The sequence below is a fragment of the Mastigoproctus giganteus genome, chromosome 2 (assembly GCF_048544385.1).
Source record: "Mastigoproctus giganteus isolate SK-2022 chromosome 2, ASM4854438v1, whole genome shotgun sequence".
Lineage (NCBI taxonomy): Eukaryota > Metazoa > Arthropoda > Arachnida > Uropygi > Thelyphonidae > Mastigoproctus > Mastigoproctus giganteus.
In genome coordinates, this window is record NC_143576.1 from 101,239,368 (window position 1) to 101,257,138 (window position 17,771).

The 17,771-nt window shown below is 35.4% G+C and overlaps 1 protein-coding gene across 1 annotated transcript in view; it reads left to right on the forward strand.

Annotated features, from left to right (window-relative positions):
* LOC150089465 (uncharacterized) overlaps window positions 1-17,771 on the forward strand; it is a 1,372,165-nt gene that overhangs the window by 601,609 nt on the left and 752,785 nt on the right. The window contains exon 28 of the mRNA XM_090389992.1: window positions 872-925. Coding sequence (XP_090246118.1) covers window positions 872-925 — 54 coding nt within the window. The remainder of the gene's footprint in view (window positions 1-871; window positions 926-17,771) is intronic.

The following is a 17,771-nucleotide window of genomic DNA, read 5'->3' on the forward strand; positions in this document are numbered from 1 at the left end:
GCAGAATTGTAGACACAAATACATTTACATTTATACCAAGATATCATCAGTTTGTAGTTAGTTGGTGTTATTATTTCCAACACAAATAGGAATGCTCCCTTTATTCTCTCACCCCTTAAAATCTGACAACTTATTAAGGATGTAACCTCAAGAGCTTTTATCTAATTTGATGCTAGTTTCATATAGTGTTATATAGTTCAGTATAACACTTCTGTTGTTTTGTTCTTGTTGACTGTACCTATATTATACAGGAAATCTGTATTCAGAAATGGTGAGTTTTGTTCAGGGGTGCACTTTAGCCTCTCCCAGAAAGTTTTGATTTAAAAAAAAAAAAAAAAAAAAAAAAAGATAGCGAGCAATTTTCTGTATAGGGCATAATGTAAAGATAATCTAGTTCTAATATTTGATTTTAAAAGGAGGTGGGGAGCATTTCTTGGTTTTGGTTTTACATTAAGAAACTTGAGTGGTAATTTCACTGATACTGTCAGATGAAGTTTTAGGATCAGGAGGTTTAAAACAGTTTGACAGGAGGTGTTAAAAATCAGTTACTGATTCAAACTGATTTAAATTTACTTTTCCTGTTAACTTAGCCTGCATATTATATAGGCCATTTTATTTAAATCATATTACCACCAAGTTCACTTTATGGGATTTGTTAATTTAGTATACAAAGTATTAATTTAGTATAGATATTTATTAGTATAGAAAGTTACATAATGCATATTGTTTTCTGTAGTGATTTTAATTTACACTTTTTTTTGTTTGTAGTACTAAAATAGAATAATTTATTTTGTCTATTGATATATACAGTTCTTTTTAAATATTTGTGTTGTCTCTTATCCTGTATTCATTTAAAAGTGTTTTTCTGTAGGGTGAAAAAGGGTTTCAAGGAAAGCCCGGAGATAAAGGAGAAAAAGGTGAAAGAGTATGTATTATGACTACCAATTGCTCCAAAGAATTTTAAGCAGTTTTTTTTTTATATATATATGTTTTTTTTTTTTATTCACACTGGTCAATGGCTCAAAAATCAAAGCTCAAATGCAGTTTGGTAGAAGAAACAAATTTTCTAGTCTGGGACTTCTCAAAATTGAGTTAGGATTTTGATTCACATCAACTCAGAATTGATGTGAATACCAGTGTCTTTTTGATTGTTTTGAACTTGTTTATGTTGTATTCAAAATCTATCCTTAATTATCTATATTTTTAGCAGGAAGGATTGGTAGCTTTGTGTTAAGAATATCTGCCATTTAATAGTTGCACTTTTTTTCAAGCAATTTTATTTCATTCACATTTCAGCTAACATGTATAATACTAATCTTTTATAGTGTTCATTTACAAAATCATCACTTAATGAACAATTTAAAACAGCACTACACCAGTTTATTTTCATTTTATGTGTATTAATAAACTCTTCACTCAAAGATTGGTATTTAGATAACTGTTTCCAATCTAATTTTTCTAGCAGCTGCTCGATGACATCTTTTGATAGCTCTTGATATTTAGTTATAATTTGCATATCGAGTTCATCAGCATATTAAATGATGAAGGTGCTGTTTAGTGTTTGAATTTTTTAATGCTTAATTTTTCTTTGAATTATCGAATAAAATCTTCAGATAAGCTTTGAAACTCTGAAATAAACTCTAAATTTAATTTTTCTGCATATTTTTTTTTCATAAAATCTTCAGAAAGAGCTTGACATTTACAAATTAAATTCCAGTCACCTCTTTCATGAAATTCCTCTATAAAGCTTTCTGAGAGCCTTTGTTCTTTTGAAATAATATTCTAACTGAGAAAATCTTTAAATTGTCTAGCCAACTGTTCAGAAAGTATTGGATCTCTAGATTCTTCATCCCATTTTACTGTATTATGTTTAAATGGATAGCCATCAGGAATCTTCATTTAATTATTTAAATTTTTTTCAATTAAATAACTTTTTTTATCCAATAATTGTAACTTTTGTAATTTTCAATATTTTGTAATTTTTAATATTTTTCAGTTTCCACTGAAATAAGACTTCTATAGCTCTGACGATAATATAATCAGAAGGCTTGCTGATGTCAAAATGTATTGTTAGGTCTACACTTTTAAACATAAAATAATCAACAATTACTCCTTCATCACAGCATGTATCTTTTACACCCACAGCTAGAAAACTTTTATCTTAAGTTAAGGAGAAGCTTTCAAAACACAGGAACGCCTCGACTTACGCAAGGGTTGCGTTCCGCAGAATGCTATGTAAGTCAGAAATTCCTCCATGCGTGTGCAGCACTCACAACTGTGCTTGCTCATTTGATTGAATCAAAAAGGAAATGTTCAACGAACATGTAAATAGAATTATTTATTGTATTTATTCAATTTTTTTATCTCATGCGCAGGAAAAATTACAAAAGCGAGCAATTTAAAAAAATTTCCAAATTATAAAATTACAAAAAAAAGAGGGAAGACAGGCATACCGTCAGTAAGTTTTGCCTCTTGAGCATCATTGCTAGATTCAACATCTTCAGCTGATAAGTACGCCACTGTGGAGGTTAAGGGCTGTGGAGATTTAGAAGGGTTTGGCTGCTCAACCTTACAAAAGAACATATTAAGGGATGACTGGATGTTGGCTTTTTTCTTTTCATCATAGATTTTTTTGTAGCAAGCAAGAATATCATTCACCCCTCTGTTAATTTTAAGAATCGTTCGCTGTCAGATTCCACCTTCTCAAACCTCGCCATTGCCGATGAAATTTCACGAAATGCCATTGCCATCTCTCTGGTGATGAAGCGTCTCAGCTCCTCGTTTGGTTCATCTTGAGCTCGTCAGCATTTTCTTCTTTCACTATTGCTGCCTGCAAGTCAATCAGTTATTCGTTAGATAATTCCTTCTCTTCTTCCTCTATTAACTCCTTTGGCATCAACCTCCAACTGAAGTAGCTCTGCAACCTTTACAATCTTATCTGTAACCTCTTCATATGATTGGTCTTTTTCAAATCCTTCGAAGCCTTTTATGTGCCGTGGGCATATTTTCTTCCATGCACCATTTAAACAACTTTTAGTAATTTCTGCCCAGGCCTTATTAATGTTTAAGATGGCGTGGTAAATACTGTAAGATTTCCAAAAGTCTTAATGTAAAATTTTTCTCATCATCTACTGCAGACAATGCCTGAGCAAATGTGCGTAAACAGTATGCTTTTAAATTCAAAATAACACCCTGATCCATAGGTTGCATGAGTGAAGTCGTGTTTGGCAGTAGAAATATGACTCTCACATTCGAATTGAAATCATCTAGATGCATAGGATTTCCAGGAGCATTATCTAATTCATTGTTTCTCAACCTGTGTGCCACGGCACACTAATGTGCCGCGAGTCTGCTTCAAGTGTGCTGCGGAAAATGCAAATTAAAAAATCCAGGTTTTAAAATAAGAATTAATTTAAAAAAATTCATTTATTTATGCTGCGCTGATCTGAGTGCCTTCCGGCGATCAACGTGACGTTACATTTTGATTCCTAGTACTAGATTTGTTCACCTATATTACACAAATAATAAGTGCATTATTAAATAAACCCAACAGAAATAACTTCCTGTTTATGAATATATGAGTATAGTAGTGATTATAGAGTGTCACAAAATTTTAGTGTCTTTAAAATTGTGCCGCACCATTGAAGAGGTTGAGAAACACTGATCTAATAGAAGCAAAATCTTCAAAGGAATGTTGTTGTCTTTTCAATATTTTTCAACCTCGAGGATGAAGCAGCATTTAAACCAATCCTCAAAGAGAAATATTATTATCCACACTCTCTGGTTCGATCGGAAATGCACAGGTAGGGTGGCTTTATTGATGCCCTTAAATGCACGAGGATTTCCAGAATAGTACACAAGCAGTGGTTTTGATCTGTAATCTCCTGCTGCATTAGCCCCAAGCAAGAGCATCTCCCTATCTTTTGACACCTTGACGCCTGGCATTGTATTTTCCTCTTTGGCAATATATGTTCGATATGGCATTTTTTTCCAATACAGAGCAGTCTCGTCAACGTTAAAAATTTGCTGCTTTGAATAGCTGCCTTCATCAATAAATTTTTCCAACACTCACAAAATTTCTCTGCAACTGCAGAATCGGCACTGGCGACTTCACTGCATACTTTAACACTGTGGAAACCAGCGCGATGCTTGAACCTATTAAACCACCCATTGCTTGCCACAAACTTGGGTTGGGGTTTGCCATACTTATCCTTAATAACTTTATAAATATTTGTTGCTTTTGCTTGAATGGTCATTAGGCTCAGGGTCACTCACTTCTGAATCTGATTTTCCATCCATATTATTAACAGCTGTTCCATCTTTGATACAGCACCTGAACGATGTTTTGTGATCACTGCTGATCTTAAGTGAGTTGACCCTTTGACATGTTCTTTTATATGTGCACTGTCCTTTAAAATGGTATTCACTGTCCAAGAGGCGAGACCCAATTTCCTTGCAATAGATGACAAACTTTGTCCTGCTTCGTACTTCTTAATCTTTTTTTTTTTTTTTTGTATGTAAACTCCAAACACGAGAGGACCTATAGTACTTACTACCGTGCTTGGGTGGAGGTTGAGAAGACAAAAGAAGATATTTGTTGACATTGGATTTGAACTTATGTAGACTGTAATTTTCAGGAAATACGTATGAAGGAAGGTTCTTCCAGAAAACGGCAGTTGAATGAATAAACGAGGAAGATGAAAGTTGGTTCTGTGAGTTTGAAGTTGGACAGTAAATGGATGTTGGCTGGTGGCGGCACGTGTTCGGACTGTTTTGAAGGAGAGAGCGGGAATTATAGAAGACAATTCGGAAGAACAGTGAACATGGAAGTATCTGTAGAAGAGGCATGCAGCAGGAAACAGTACGTCGATGAGAGAGCGAGTGGAGAGACTCTGTTAGAGATGAATCATTAATTAACCTAACTGCCCTCTTCTGAATGGAATCAAAAAGCCTGAGAGAGGTTTTGGGGGCACCACCCCAGATGTGGGAACAATATTCCCACATCTGGGGTGGTGGGATCAGATCACCTCAAAGGTGATCTGATCGATAAGAGCATCGTTTTTTAGTTTTTAATCTGGTTTATTTTAGTGTATTTTATCGCAAGGATTTCATCATAGTTTTAATGTTTTTTTTGTTTTTTTTTTATAATATACATAATTTAATTTAATATAATAGCAGTTTTTGTAAATATTTATTTTATTTTATTTGTAAATATTTTAGTTACAGTAAAATTCTTATATTTTCATGGTTGGTGTATGAGTCTATTTATTTCTAAAATATGAATTTGCCCAACCTCAGAGGCCTTTTTCAGGACACCTCAAAGGTGCCTTGTCTCCAGACACTGTAATTTGCAAAACTTAAGCCTTTCTTCATAAGAGCAACCCTTTGTTTCATTCACTAATCTTGTTGCCCTTCTCTGTGCTCGTTCCAATAGCTCTACATCCTTCTTAAATTAGGCCTCCAGACCTGTATACATTACTGAAGGTGTGACCTGACCATTGCCTTATACAAGGGGATAATCACCTCCTTATCCCTTCTAGAAAAATTCCTATACATCATTGACAATACACCATGAGCTACTCTTGCAGCCCGTCTGCACTGCTCAGAGAACTTCATATCTGCCTGCACAACAACCCCCAGATCCCTTTCATTCTCTACCACTGTCATTGTAGTACCACAAAGTTGATACGTTGCTCTGGGGTTGCTGTTTCCCATATGTAGTACTTTACATTTGTCAATGTTAAACTTCATTTGCCACCTCTCAGCCTATCTGCTCAACCTTTCCAGATACTGTTGCAGCAGCAATGTGTCAGTAGTGTCCTTAACAACCCTGCCAATCTTTATATCATCTACAAACTTGGACATTAAGCTTGATATACCATCCTCGATATCATTTATAAATACAGAAAACAATAATGGACCCAACACTGAACCCTGAGGGACTCCACTAATAACATTAGTCCACGATGAGCAGTGTCCATTGATTACCACTCTCTGTCTTCTCCTCCTCAACCACCCCTTTATCCATAGCAGCAACTTGCCTCCAATGCCACACTGCTCCAATTTGTACAGCAGTCTTCCATGTGCAACAGTATCAAAAGCCTTTCCAACGTCCAAGTATATAATATCAAAGTTATTCCCTGCATCCAGTTCTTTTGTGACTGCATCATAGCATCCAATCAAATTGGTCAGGCAAGACTTCCCCTTACGAAAACCATGCTGCGTCCGAGCTATAACTGAAGTCTTGTCTAGATGATCCTGCAGTGCTTCTTTAACCAGTGCCTCCATTAATTTTCCTGGAACAGAAATTAAACTCACAGGTCTATAATTACTTGTGTCAGCCAGATCACATTTGCACCGCTAGTCATTGGAGACCTCCCCTGAGTCCAAGGAAGCTCTCATAATTATCGCTAAGGGTTTGCTTACTTCCTTTGCTGCCTCCTTTAATATAACTGAATAGATCCCATCCACCCCAGGTGCCTTTCTTGTGTTTTTCTTCAACAATTTCTCCTCCACTTTACTCTCAGTTATTACAAGATTATCTAGCTTACTGCCAGAGTTGAATACACCTCTGGCATTCCCCTCGCTGAATAACTCCTCATGTGTGAATGTTGATGCAAAATATTCATTTAGTTTGTTAGCTACCTGAGCAGGATCATCAACAGTTGACCCATCGACATCAAGTGGACCAATCTGATTCATCCCCTTCCTTCTAGAGTTTACATAAGTAAAGAACTCTTTGCTGTTTTTCTTTGCATCCCTTGCCAAAGATTTCTCGTAATCGGCCTTCGCCTGCCTAACCTCCTTTGTAACTTGGTTACAGATCAACTTGTATCTGTCATAGGCTTCTGTGTCACGTGTTAATTTGTATGAATCCATGCATTTTTCTTCTCTGCCATATGTCTCATTAGTTCATCTGACATCCATTTAGGCCTAAACCTTGAACAATATTTCTTAGTTGGTATGTAAAGCCTAGTAGCTTCCAAGATAAGTTCTTTGAATGCTTCCCATTTTGAATTTGCTGTTGGTAACATCATCAGTTGTTCCCACTGTATAGAATTTAAATACGGTCTCAGTCCATCGTAGTCGCCTTTATGAAAGCAATAACCCTTCCCTTTATATCTTTAGGCCTGACGTAGCCCAGTGGTCAGGAGCGAGAGTGAATAACACACGTTCCTTGAGTGGACCGGGGTTGAAACCCGTGACTACTGAATACGATAAATATTTGTATTGACGATTTATTGTAAACTCTACTGACTTGGTTGTCGTGCCGGAGTATAAACAGAAACTTTTTTTTTTTTTTTTTACCCCTAATGGTAGTTACCTCTTTGAGTAAATCCCACTTCAGCACACTGTGATCACTGCCACCTAGTGGTTCATTTATCTGCAGATTCTTAATGCATGAAGAATCACTACTGATAATCAAATCAAGAGTATTACTCCCTCTAGTTGCCTCCCGAACATGCTGATGTAGAAAACAATCATCCACTAAATCCCCAAAAGCCTTGCTAGTGTGTGAGTGACCAGCCCCCAAATTCCAGTCAATATCTGGGAAATTAAAATCACCCATTATAAGGCTCTGATTTACTGGCCCACTCTATTTCCCTGTACAGTTTCTTATTATACTCATCAGTGTCATTAGGCCTATAGCACACTCCTATTCTCAATTTTGATCTCTCAATGTCACACAAAACTGACTCGACACTGCACTGTCCAGCGATGTCGACTGGCTTCACTTCCTTGGATTTTATGTGTTTCTTAACTAATAGCATAACCTCTCCTCCCTTCCTATTCTGTGTATCCTTTCTGTAGACCTTGTACTCCCCAGATTCCTGTTCTGCATTCCTTATATCTGTGTGACATCACGTCTCTGAAATCCCAACAATATCTGCCTTTGATGTTTTGAGCAATACCTCAAATTCATCAAATTTATTTACTAAACTCCTAGCATTGGTGTACACACAAGTATACATGCACGTGTTTCTATTCTTAGCTATACTAACAAAACCCATGTGTTTACTTGTACCGCAATGACTCCCAGCAGTCTCTGAAATATCCTGCATCTTGTTTTCCAGGCTTCTGCTCATTCCAATAGAAGCAGTGCAAGAATCTCTTTTACCTCTGCCAGTGGCTGCTGTTAATCTATTAGTCTTTGTCTCCCCCCCCAAGCTAGCAGTTTTCCAACCCACCTAACACTGCCTCGATAGCATCAGCAAATATTCTTGCACCCTTGCAATTGTTGAAGTTAAACCTAAGGAAGGCACCTGGGGTGGACAGGATCTATCCAGTTATATTAAAGGAGGCAGTAAAGGAAGTAAGCAAACCCTTAGCCATAATTATGAGAGCTTCCTTGGACTCAGGGGAGGTCCCCATGGACTGGAGATGTGCAAATGTACCAATTCACAAAGGAGGTTCAAAAGGTGACACTAGTAACTACAGACCTGTTAGTTTAACTTGTGTTCTGGGGAAAATAATAGAATCACTGGATCACTGGTTAAAGAAGCATTGCAGGATCATCTAGACAAGACTGTAGTAATAGTTTAGACACAGTATGGGTTTGTTAAAGGGAGGTCTTGTCTGACTAATTTAATTGGTTACTATGATGTGGTCACAAAGGAATGGAATGCCAAAAATAATTTTGATATCATATACTTGAATTTTAGGAAAGCTTTTGATACTGTTGACCTGGAAGACTGCTGTACAACTTGGAGAGGTATGGCATCAAGGGTAATCTGCTATAATGCATAAATTGATTGTAGAGTGGGAGACAACAGAGAGTGGTAATCAATGGACACTGCTCTTCATGAATAAATGTTATTAGTGGAGTTAACCATGGGTCGGTGTTGGGTCCATTTTTTGTTGTTGCATATTTTTCAGTGATATTAATGAAGGTATATCAGGTTTAATGTCCAAGTTTGCAGATGATACAAAGGTTGGCAGGGTTGTTAATGACAGTAATGACAGTATGCTACTCCAACTGGATCTAGATAGTTTTTTTTTTGGAAAAAGGCTGAGAAGTGGCAACTGGAGTTTAACATTGACAAATGCAAAGTACTGCATATAGGTAGCAATAACCGAAGAGAAACGTACCATCTGGGTGGTGGTACTACACTTAGGGAAGTGGAAGGTGGAAAAGACCTGGGGGTAATTGTGCAGCCAAATATGAAGTTTCTGAGCAGTGCAGACTTGCAGCCAGGGCATGTCTTTGAGTCATGTCAATGATATATAGGAATTTTGCTAGCAGGAACAGGGAGGTGATAATTCCGCTATACAAGGCAATGGTCAGGCCACACCTAGAGTACTGTGTACAGGTCTGGACGCCTCATTTTAGGAAGGATGTAGAGTTGCTAGAACGAGTACAAAGAATGGTTAAAAAGGATGGTGAGGGGAAACAAAGGGGTGCTCTTACCAAGAAAGGCTTAAGTTCTGCAAATTGCAGCACCTGGAGAATAGGCACCTACAAGGCGCCTACTCTCCAGGTGTATAAGGCCTTGAATTGGTTGAGCGAGCTGAATTCGGATGGGATTCTTCATCTTGCTCAGACTAAGGGGGCACAGTTTCAAATTGAGGAAAAATAGTTGTAAAATAGATGTGCGGAAATTTGCTTTTAGCCAGCGGGTAGTTGATTGGTGGAACAGCCTTTCATCCTTTGTTGTGGAAGCTAATAGCCTAAATAAATTTAAGGCTGAACTGGACATGCATTTGGGATGAATTGAGGGATGAAATAGGAGGTTTTTTTTTTTTTTTTTGGCTGATGCTGAATAAGCTTGCTTTCTTGCATCGTATACCTCTACTAATGCTAATACTAGCACTAGCCACATTGCTTAATATAGTTAAACTTGCCTTAAGATCTTGGTATAATAAATGAAAATACATTTCCCAGGTTAGAAAACTTTGCGACAAATTAAAAAATTTATCTACATCCTAGCGATTGGTCTGTATTGAAGACCTCCATAGATTTGCGATGTGAAGCATGGGCCTCAGAAATAAGAAACAAACGGGAGGGTCAAAACATGCTCATGCGAATTCCAACACATTATCGGGCTTGTGACCAAGTACATATGAGTTGGGTGACGACCCCCCCCAAGATACTACCACAGAATATGTCAGCTAGTTCATGAACACCCCCTCTCTTAACATCGAACGAACCGACATATCAACAGGTTACAAATCTTTCCTTGTATGTGCTATCACGAGACCAGATTGAGCGGTTATCCAAAGGATTAAATTATAATTTACCACCTCGAAAACTACCTAAACACCAGTGTGTAATTGACATTAAATTTGGACTTTGTAATGTTCCACAAAAAGATTTATTTATTCAACAAGTTAACCAAGTGGTAAATAACATAAAAGAAAAGCAGCTTCCTAAATTGAATACACATAACAGTTCAGCTTTACGTAAACTTCGGGAAAATGAAGACATTATACAGAGGGCAGATAAAGGAGATACTGTTGTAATACTGTATAAACATGATTATATTAATAAGTTAGATTCAGTTGTTTCAGATACAGTCAGTCCTCGTATAGCACGATAGTTGTGTTCCTAGAAACCCTCGTGCAATGCAAAATCGTGCAATATAAACAACAGGCCCTATGGGGAAAATAGGGTTAGGTGCCGACCACCCAAGATTGAACACACATTTGTAACCAAAACATTACCAAAAACAATAAATAATCGTAATAAAATATTTTCGTATTTTATTACGACTATTACGTAATAAAATATTGCTAATGCTTTTGCTTCTATCATAAGCAAATTTGTTTTTTGTTTGATTTTTCTATCCAAACAGATGACAGCCGTTCCATCTCTTCCAATTCTTTGTGTCTTAATCTAATGGATTTTAATTACACTTTGAGTTGTTCCTGCTATGAAAGTTGTTTTTATTTTCTCTGCATTCTTTGTAATTCTCGGCGTTGCCTCATTTAGGCTTGTAGCACGTGCAATATGACATGGTCTTCCATTTCGCTCAAAGCGTTTCACAATTTCATATTTTTTCTCTATCGACAGAAGCGGACTGGCCATAAGCAAGCTTACCGGGGAAACCCCGGTGGGCCGGAGGCCGGTGTGATTTTGGCCATAAACCATAGTATGAGGCCACTATAAATTTTCCCAGGTAAGAATTTTTGACCCGTCCGCCTCTGTTTATCGATATTGCTTTTCTTTTTCTCTCTGAATCTGCAGTGTCTTCATCCAGACGCTTCATTTTCACACCTTTTAAAGTATTTTACTCATTTTTAGAGAATAAAGCACAATTACAAAACAAGGAGGCACGATTGATACACATAAACAAAGCTGTGTGCATGTAGCAACTGAATAAACAATACCGTAAAGGCAGAGATTAACACCTCACATTTTACTAAAGCAGATTTCTAGGGGTTACTACCATAAAACAATAAAAACAGTTTGCAGTTGCGTTTCTGCTAGTTGGAATCTGTTATAAACTGGTAGTAAACTCGATCTAATTGCATTTGCGATTATACCGATACCTGGAATTGTGTTGGTTTTTACGTTATTATGGTGAAATGTGTTTCCCCTTCACTGATATAAAAAACATAAATACATTTTCAGAATATTCTCTTCATTCCTATCGTGTTGCATTCAGTTGGGGTGATTCTGTGTTCGACTGCCATTTCTTGTAAACACAAAGGCGAATCGTGCATAAGCGAATTCGGTTTGTGTTATATAAGATATCGTTTCCCTATTTATAAATCGTGTATGATCGAATTCGTATAGTATAAACACGTGTTATACGAGGACTGACTGTACCTCCACTTATCTTGAAGTAGACCCAGCACTAGTTACCAATTTGGTGAATCAATACAATAAAACATTAACCACATATCGAAAAAATGACTACATTACTATGGCTCAGTTAAAGGAATTGAAGGCCAGAACATACAATAGTTCTGCACTTTTCGGTGAGGTAAAATAACACAAAACCGGGTTTCTTATTCGGCCTATTGTTTCCTACAGAAATTTGGCATTTTCATCCTTGGCCACACGTGTATATAGCACTATAAAACCCTTTAGACAGGCAATACAATTTGGGATTATGAACTACGATACATTATTTAATAACCTTAAGGACTGTAGACTTGGCGATAATCTAATTTATTCTCACTAGATGTTACCTTGTTATGTACGAATGTAAACGTTGAATATACATTATATATTGTTTGGGATATGTCAAATAATAATTCTATACCGATTAATTATATGAAGCTTCCTATTAAAGAAATTTTTCACTTAATTAAACTCTTATTTGAGGCCAACTCTATCACCTTTCGAGACAAAGTATACAAACAAATTTTTGGTTTGCCGATGGGATTGAGCAATCCCACGGCATGTTAATATTGGGGGTATATCTCTCAACAATCGAGCCTATACATTTGATGCCTTCTGGGGGCTCTCCACAGGCCCCAGGCTAAGTGGCCAGAGGAACAACACAACCCACACTAATACTTCACAAAACACATACTTTCTTTGTGAAACCTGGCTTTTCACAGAGTATTGTATTTTACACGAAGTAAAACTGCGGAGTTGGTGGAGACACAGATGCTGCCAGGAAAAATCGCTATGCCACTATGATCAATATCTAATCAGAAAATGACTTATGTAATCATTTATCTGTGCATTCGTAGTGCACGGCATTCTCAAATTCGAATAAATATCGCTATGTAATTATTTACCTGTGTTTACATAGGTCACTTAGGAAAAGACTTTTTTGATTTGGGTTCTATAATGCATGAGGAATATTGTTGCATCCGAGAGATTGGGACTAAAATATTTAACTGAAATATATACAAACTATACAAATATTTAAAATATTTATAAAATACTAAACTATTTTACAAATATACAATATTCATTGATGTACAAAAAACGTTACAATGGAACATCAAATGATGCATGTGCATGAGTTGGTGAACGTTATGGAGGCAGTTGTCAATAATTAATTGCATTTGTAGTTACATAATTGCCTCGCCCTCCTCTCCCATTGACTCGAATAAATATCACTAGGAGGAAAAAGTTTTTAATGTATAGAGAGATATCTTTTTTATTTTATAAGAATTTCAGAGGATCTAATTCAGTATTTGAATTTCTGATAAGATAAGTGTTTAATCTACCATCATAAGCTGATTCTATTTCTTGAATTTCATTAAAATTATTAACTGAAGCTTTAAGAGTAAAACTTTCATTGTGTTCATCACATTTATCAGGATTTTAATAAGTTGTACAAGTTTCACATTTTTTGAATCGTTTAAAACTTTTTTAAAATTTTTCTTTTAGGAAATAATTCATTAGCATCAAGTATACCAATATTCTAGCAGATTTTTGTCTTTCTCTTTCATTGTGTTTTTCTCGTTTTCGTTTTTCAGTTTTATTCATTATGAATTCATTTAAATCTTTATTTCTTCTTTTTGTATAGGCATGAAGTTGATTTTCTTTGCAATAATTTTGCAATTCGCTAATAGTTTTATTTTCAAGAATATATTTTACTTTATTATTTCTTTGTAAATCTCTTTGTTTGTCTTTTAATTTTCTGTATTTAAATTTGTATAGGCGATAAATTTATATTTTTTACAAATATCTTTTAATTGCTTAAGAGACATATCACTTAATACAGAGTTTGTTTTCTCGCTGATTTATTAGGCAAATTTTTTTAAAATAAAAATTCGTTAAACATTAATTCATTTACACATGATTTTTTAAACTTTTATGGGTAAAACAAATTAATAATTTAGTAATTTTCTTTTATTTTTTACAATTAATTCAATTTTCCTCACATTTTTCAAAAATATTCATTCTACAGGGTTGTTAAAATTAAAGTATCCCTATGTAGAGGACTCTGGAATGAGTTCTAAGGCTCGTACTGATGAGAAATTCGGACAACAAGTACAATAAAGAATGCACTTGCCATTTATTGGAAAAAAAAAATTAGTTAGAAAATGTGTCACTATACGGCGCTGTAGCAATACAAATAACTTGAACAGGCTACAATTGTTCAATGTGTTCTCCATTTTGATCAACAACAGTTTCCATTCGAAGAACAGCCTTTTCTACAGCAGAATGTAACATGTCAGCTGGAATAGCCAGCACATGACATTTAATGCTGTCCTTCAGATCTGCCAGAGTTTGACATCCTTCCCGATACACCTGGTTCTTCAAAACCCCACAACCAGAAGTCGCATGGGGTGAGGTCCGGTGATCGGGGTGGCCAAGATGTCTGGAAACAATGGCTGATGACACGTTTGCCTGTAAAGTGTTGCCTTAGCAATCTTTGGACACAACGGTGGATGTGGGGTGGCACACCATCTTTCATGAATATGGTATCCTGAAGGCAGCATCCACATTGTTGCAGCTCTGGTATTGCGAAGTTTGCCAACATTTTATAATATCGCTGTCCAGTGACAGAACAGGTACAGAGTCCAGTCAGTGTTACCTTTTCAAAAAAATATGGCCCAATCATGATGAATGTGGCCATAAATCTACACCACACTGTCACTTTTGGAGACTGCAGAATGAATGGACCTCTTGGATAACTCGAGGGTTTCTGTTGCCCAAATGCGACGGTTGTGCGTATTCACTTGTCCATTTAAGCAGAAGTGGGTTTCATCACTCCAAAGGATGTTCCATGGCAAAGTAATATCCATCCCCATTTGCACCAGAAACTGAAGTGCACATGTGAAACGAATATCTGCATCACCATGCTTTAGCTGCTGTGGCATGTGCATCTGGTAAGAATAGTACCGCAACACCTGATGCATTACTAGCTTACAGTGGAATACGGCACGTCCACTTCACGAGAAACAGCTGGCACACTTGCGCTACCACATGGAGATTGACTTGATAAATCCACGACAGCTATAGCCACATTTTCAACACAAGAGGAGTCCACTCATTTTCGACCTCTACCTGGTTGAACACCAAGATGTCCTGTCACTTCAGATTCCGCAATCATTTTGTGGTTTTGGTTTGGTTTTTTTTCAGAAGCATTAGCAACTAAGGCCATATTGCTCCGAGGATATGCGGTGGTCATTCCCTGACCTTTCCGCATCCTCCGTATTTGGTGGTCACGGGCTCAAACCCCAGTCTAATCAAGAAGCGTGTGCTACGCACTGCCGCTCCTGCCCACCTGGCTACAGAGGCACCTCATTTTGCGGACAGCACAAACAGCCATAGCTTTATGCGCCTTATTGCAAATAACTTACATTATTTGCATACTCGTAACTAAGATAGTTACGCTTACAGTGACAAATTTTGTAACTAATTTTTTTTTTCCAATAAATGGTGAGCACATTCTTTATTGTACGTGTTGTCCAAATTTATTGGAAAAAAAAATTAGTTACAAAATTTGTTTGTTACAAAAAAAAAGTTACAAAATATATAATCATAAAATACTTAATTTTATGATTATATATACTTAATTTACGAACTTTCATCCCACAGTCACAATCTATAAAATAATTATATTGATAATTTTTTGTGCATTCCTTACATACTGTTTGATAAATATCACACTTCGGATATGTTGAAAATTCTGAAATTGTTTTTTCCTTTTGATATTTTTTGCATATCTTTTTTCCTTTAATCTCCATAAGATTTGTTACATGTAAATCTGTATTTCTGTGTTTTTCCAAATAATTTTTTTGTCCTTTTCTTTTACATTCACATAAAATAATTTCTGCTTTTGAGTGTTTTTTTAGATTTATAATTGTTTTGATATTTTTGATTACAATCTTTACAATAAGGATGAGATGAGTTAAAAATTCACTTTCATTTTATCTTGCTCACATTTTTTACAGAATTTTGTTTCCATTTATGAAAAAAACATATTTTAAAAATTTTCTTAAATTTTTTTAATTTTTACACCGTGTTTAACTGAAATTTTTCTTTATTTAACTGAAAATTTCCACTTGAATAGCATGTAAAAACTATAAAAATGTGAAAAAATTTTAAAAAAATGTTTTTTTTTATAAATGAAGCTTGAAAAGAGACTAAATGCAATTGGTCAATTTCAACAAGCTACAACAAAAAAATTAAAAACGAATTAAATGTTGATATTCCTTATCAAGTAAAAAAATTTGAAAGAATTCAAACAAAATGTGGAGAAAAAGTAATTATGATTTTAACTGATGATAAGAAAAACATTTTTAAATTGTTTCTAGCAGATAGATTTTCTAAAGAAATAACTAAAGATAAGATTTCATCACTTAATAACAAAAATTAAATTAATTTCTGAATGTAAGAAAGATATTTGACTTAATAAATTGGGTAATTTCATCAAATTTGAGTTTAAAAATAATCAATAAAATTTTATACTAATTAATAAAATATATTATTTTAATGAGTTCAATGAATAGTTTCAGTTGTAGAAAAAAGATATTTTATAGTTATTTGCACTTAAACCTGTGTTTTTTTGTTAAAAATGTAAATAAATTTATTTTTAAAATTTTTAAATATTTCATTTTTTCTAATATTATTTCATTAGAAATGTAAATCATTTTATTTTTTTTGACTTCATCCTCACTAACAGAAGATATATCATGAATGATGTTACTGTCCTGAACAAGGTAAATGTTGGAAGTGATCACAGAATGGTAAGATGCACACTTGATATAGATGTAAGAAAAGAAAGGAAGAAACTGACTTGAGTAAATAATACAAAGGTCTTTGAGATAACAGAAGAGGAGAAAAAGCAGTATGTACTGGAACTTAAGAACAATTTGAGCTTCTGCAGACTGTTCAGGACCAAGATATCAACGAGGAATATTACAACTTTCTGAAAGTGATAAAGCCCAAGAAATCTTTAGGTAAAAAGAAATCCAAAGACGAAAAAATCAGTCAAGAAACACTTTCATGATGAACCGAAGATGACAAATGAAGAGCAAGAAAAACACTGACAGGGAGAAAATTGTGTATACTGAGTTATGCAAAGCCATTAGAAAGAGACTCAGAGAGGACATAAGAAGATTTAACACAAGAAAGGTAGAACAAGCATTAAGGGAAAACAAAGGATTTAAATCAGCAGCCATGAGCAGAAATACAGAAAGACAAATGATATTGAAACTGAAGAATAGCGATGGTGTACTTATAAACAGCAGAGAAGGCATAATTCAAATAGCAGAAGACTACTATAGAGAATTATACAAGGAGCAAGGGAATGATGCCAGCAGTGGGGAAGATGGATCACAAATTAGTAACACATACAACATACCTGATATCCTTCCTGATGAGGTAGAACATGCGTTGAAGAAAATGAAGAATCAGAAAGCCACGGGGGAAGATGAAGTTACTGTAGAGTTGTTAAAATTGGGAGGAAAAGATATAGCACAAAAACTGACAAGACTATTCACAAAATACATTAGAAAAGGTGTGGCACCTAAGGAGTGGAATAATGCAATCATAGTTTTGCTGCATAAGAAAGGAGATAAATCAGAAATTGGAAATTATAGACCAATTAGCTTGTTATCCCACATCTACAAGTTGTTCACATAGGTCATTACTAACAGATTAGAAAGAATACTTGATGAGAATCAACCGAAAGAGCAAGCTGGCTTTAGGACAGGATTCTCAACTATGGATCACCTTCACGTAATGTCACAGCTAATAGAGAAGGCAAATGAATATAAAACACCATTATGCCTGGCATTTGTGGATTATGAAAAGGCATTTGACTCCGTACAACATAAGGCAATGTTTCGGGGACTGGAAAGACAAGGCATAGATACTCCATATATTATGATTTTGAAGAAAATATATGAGA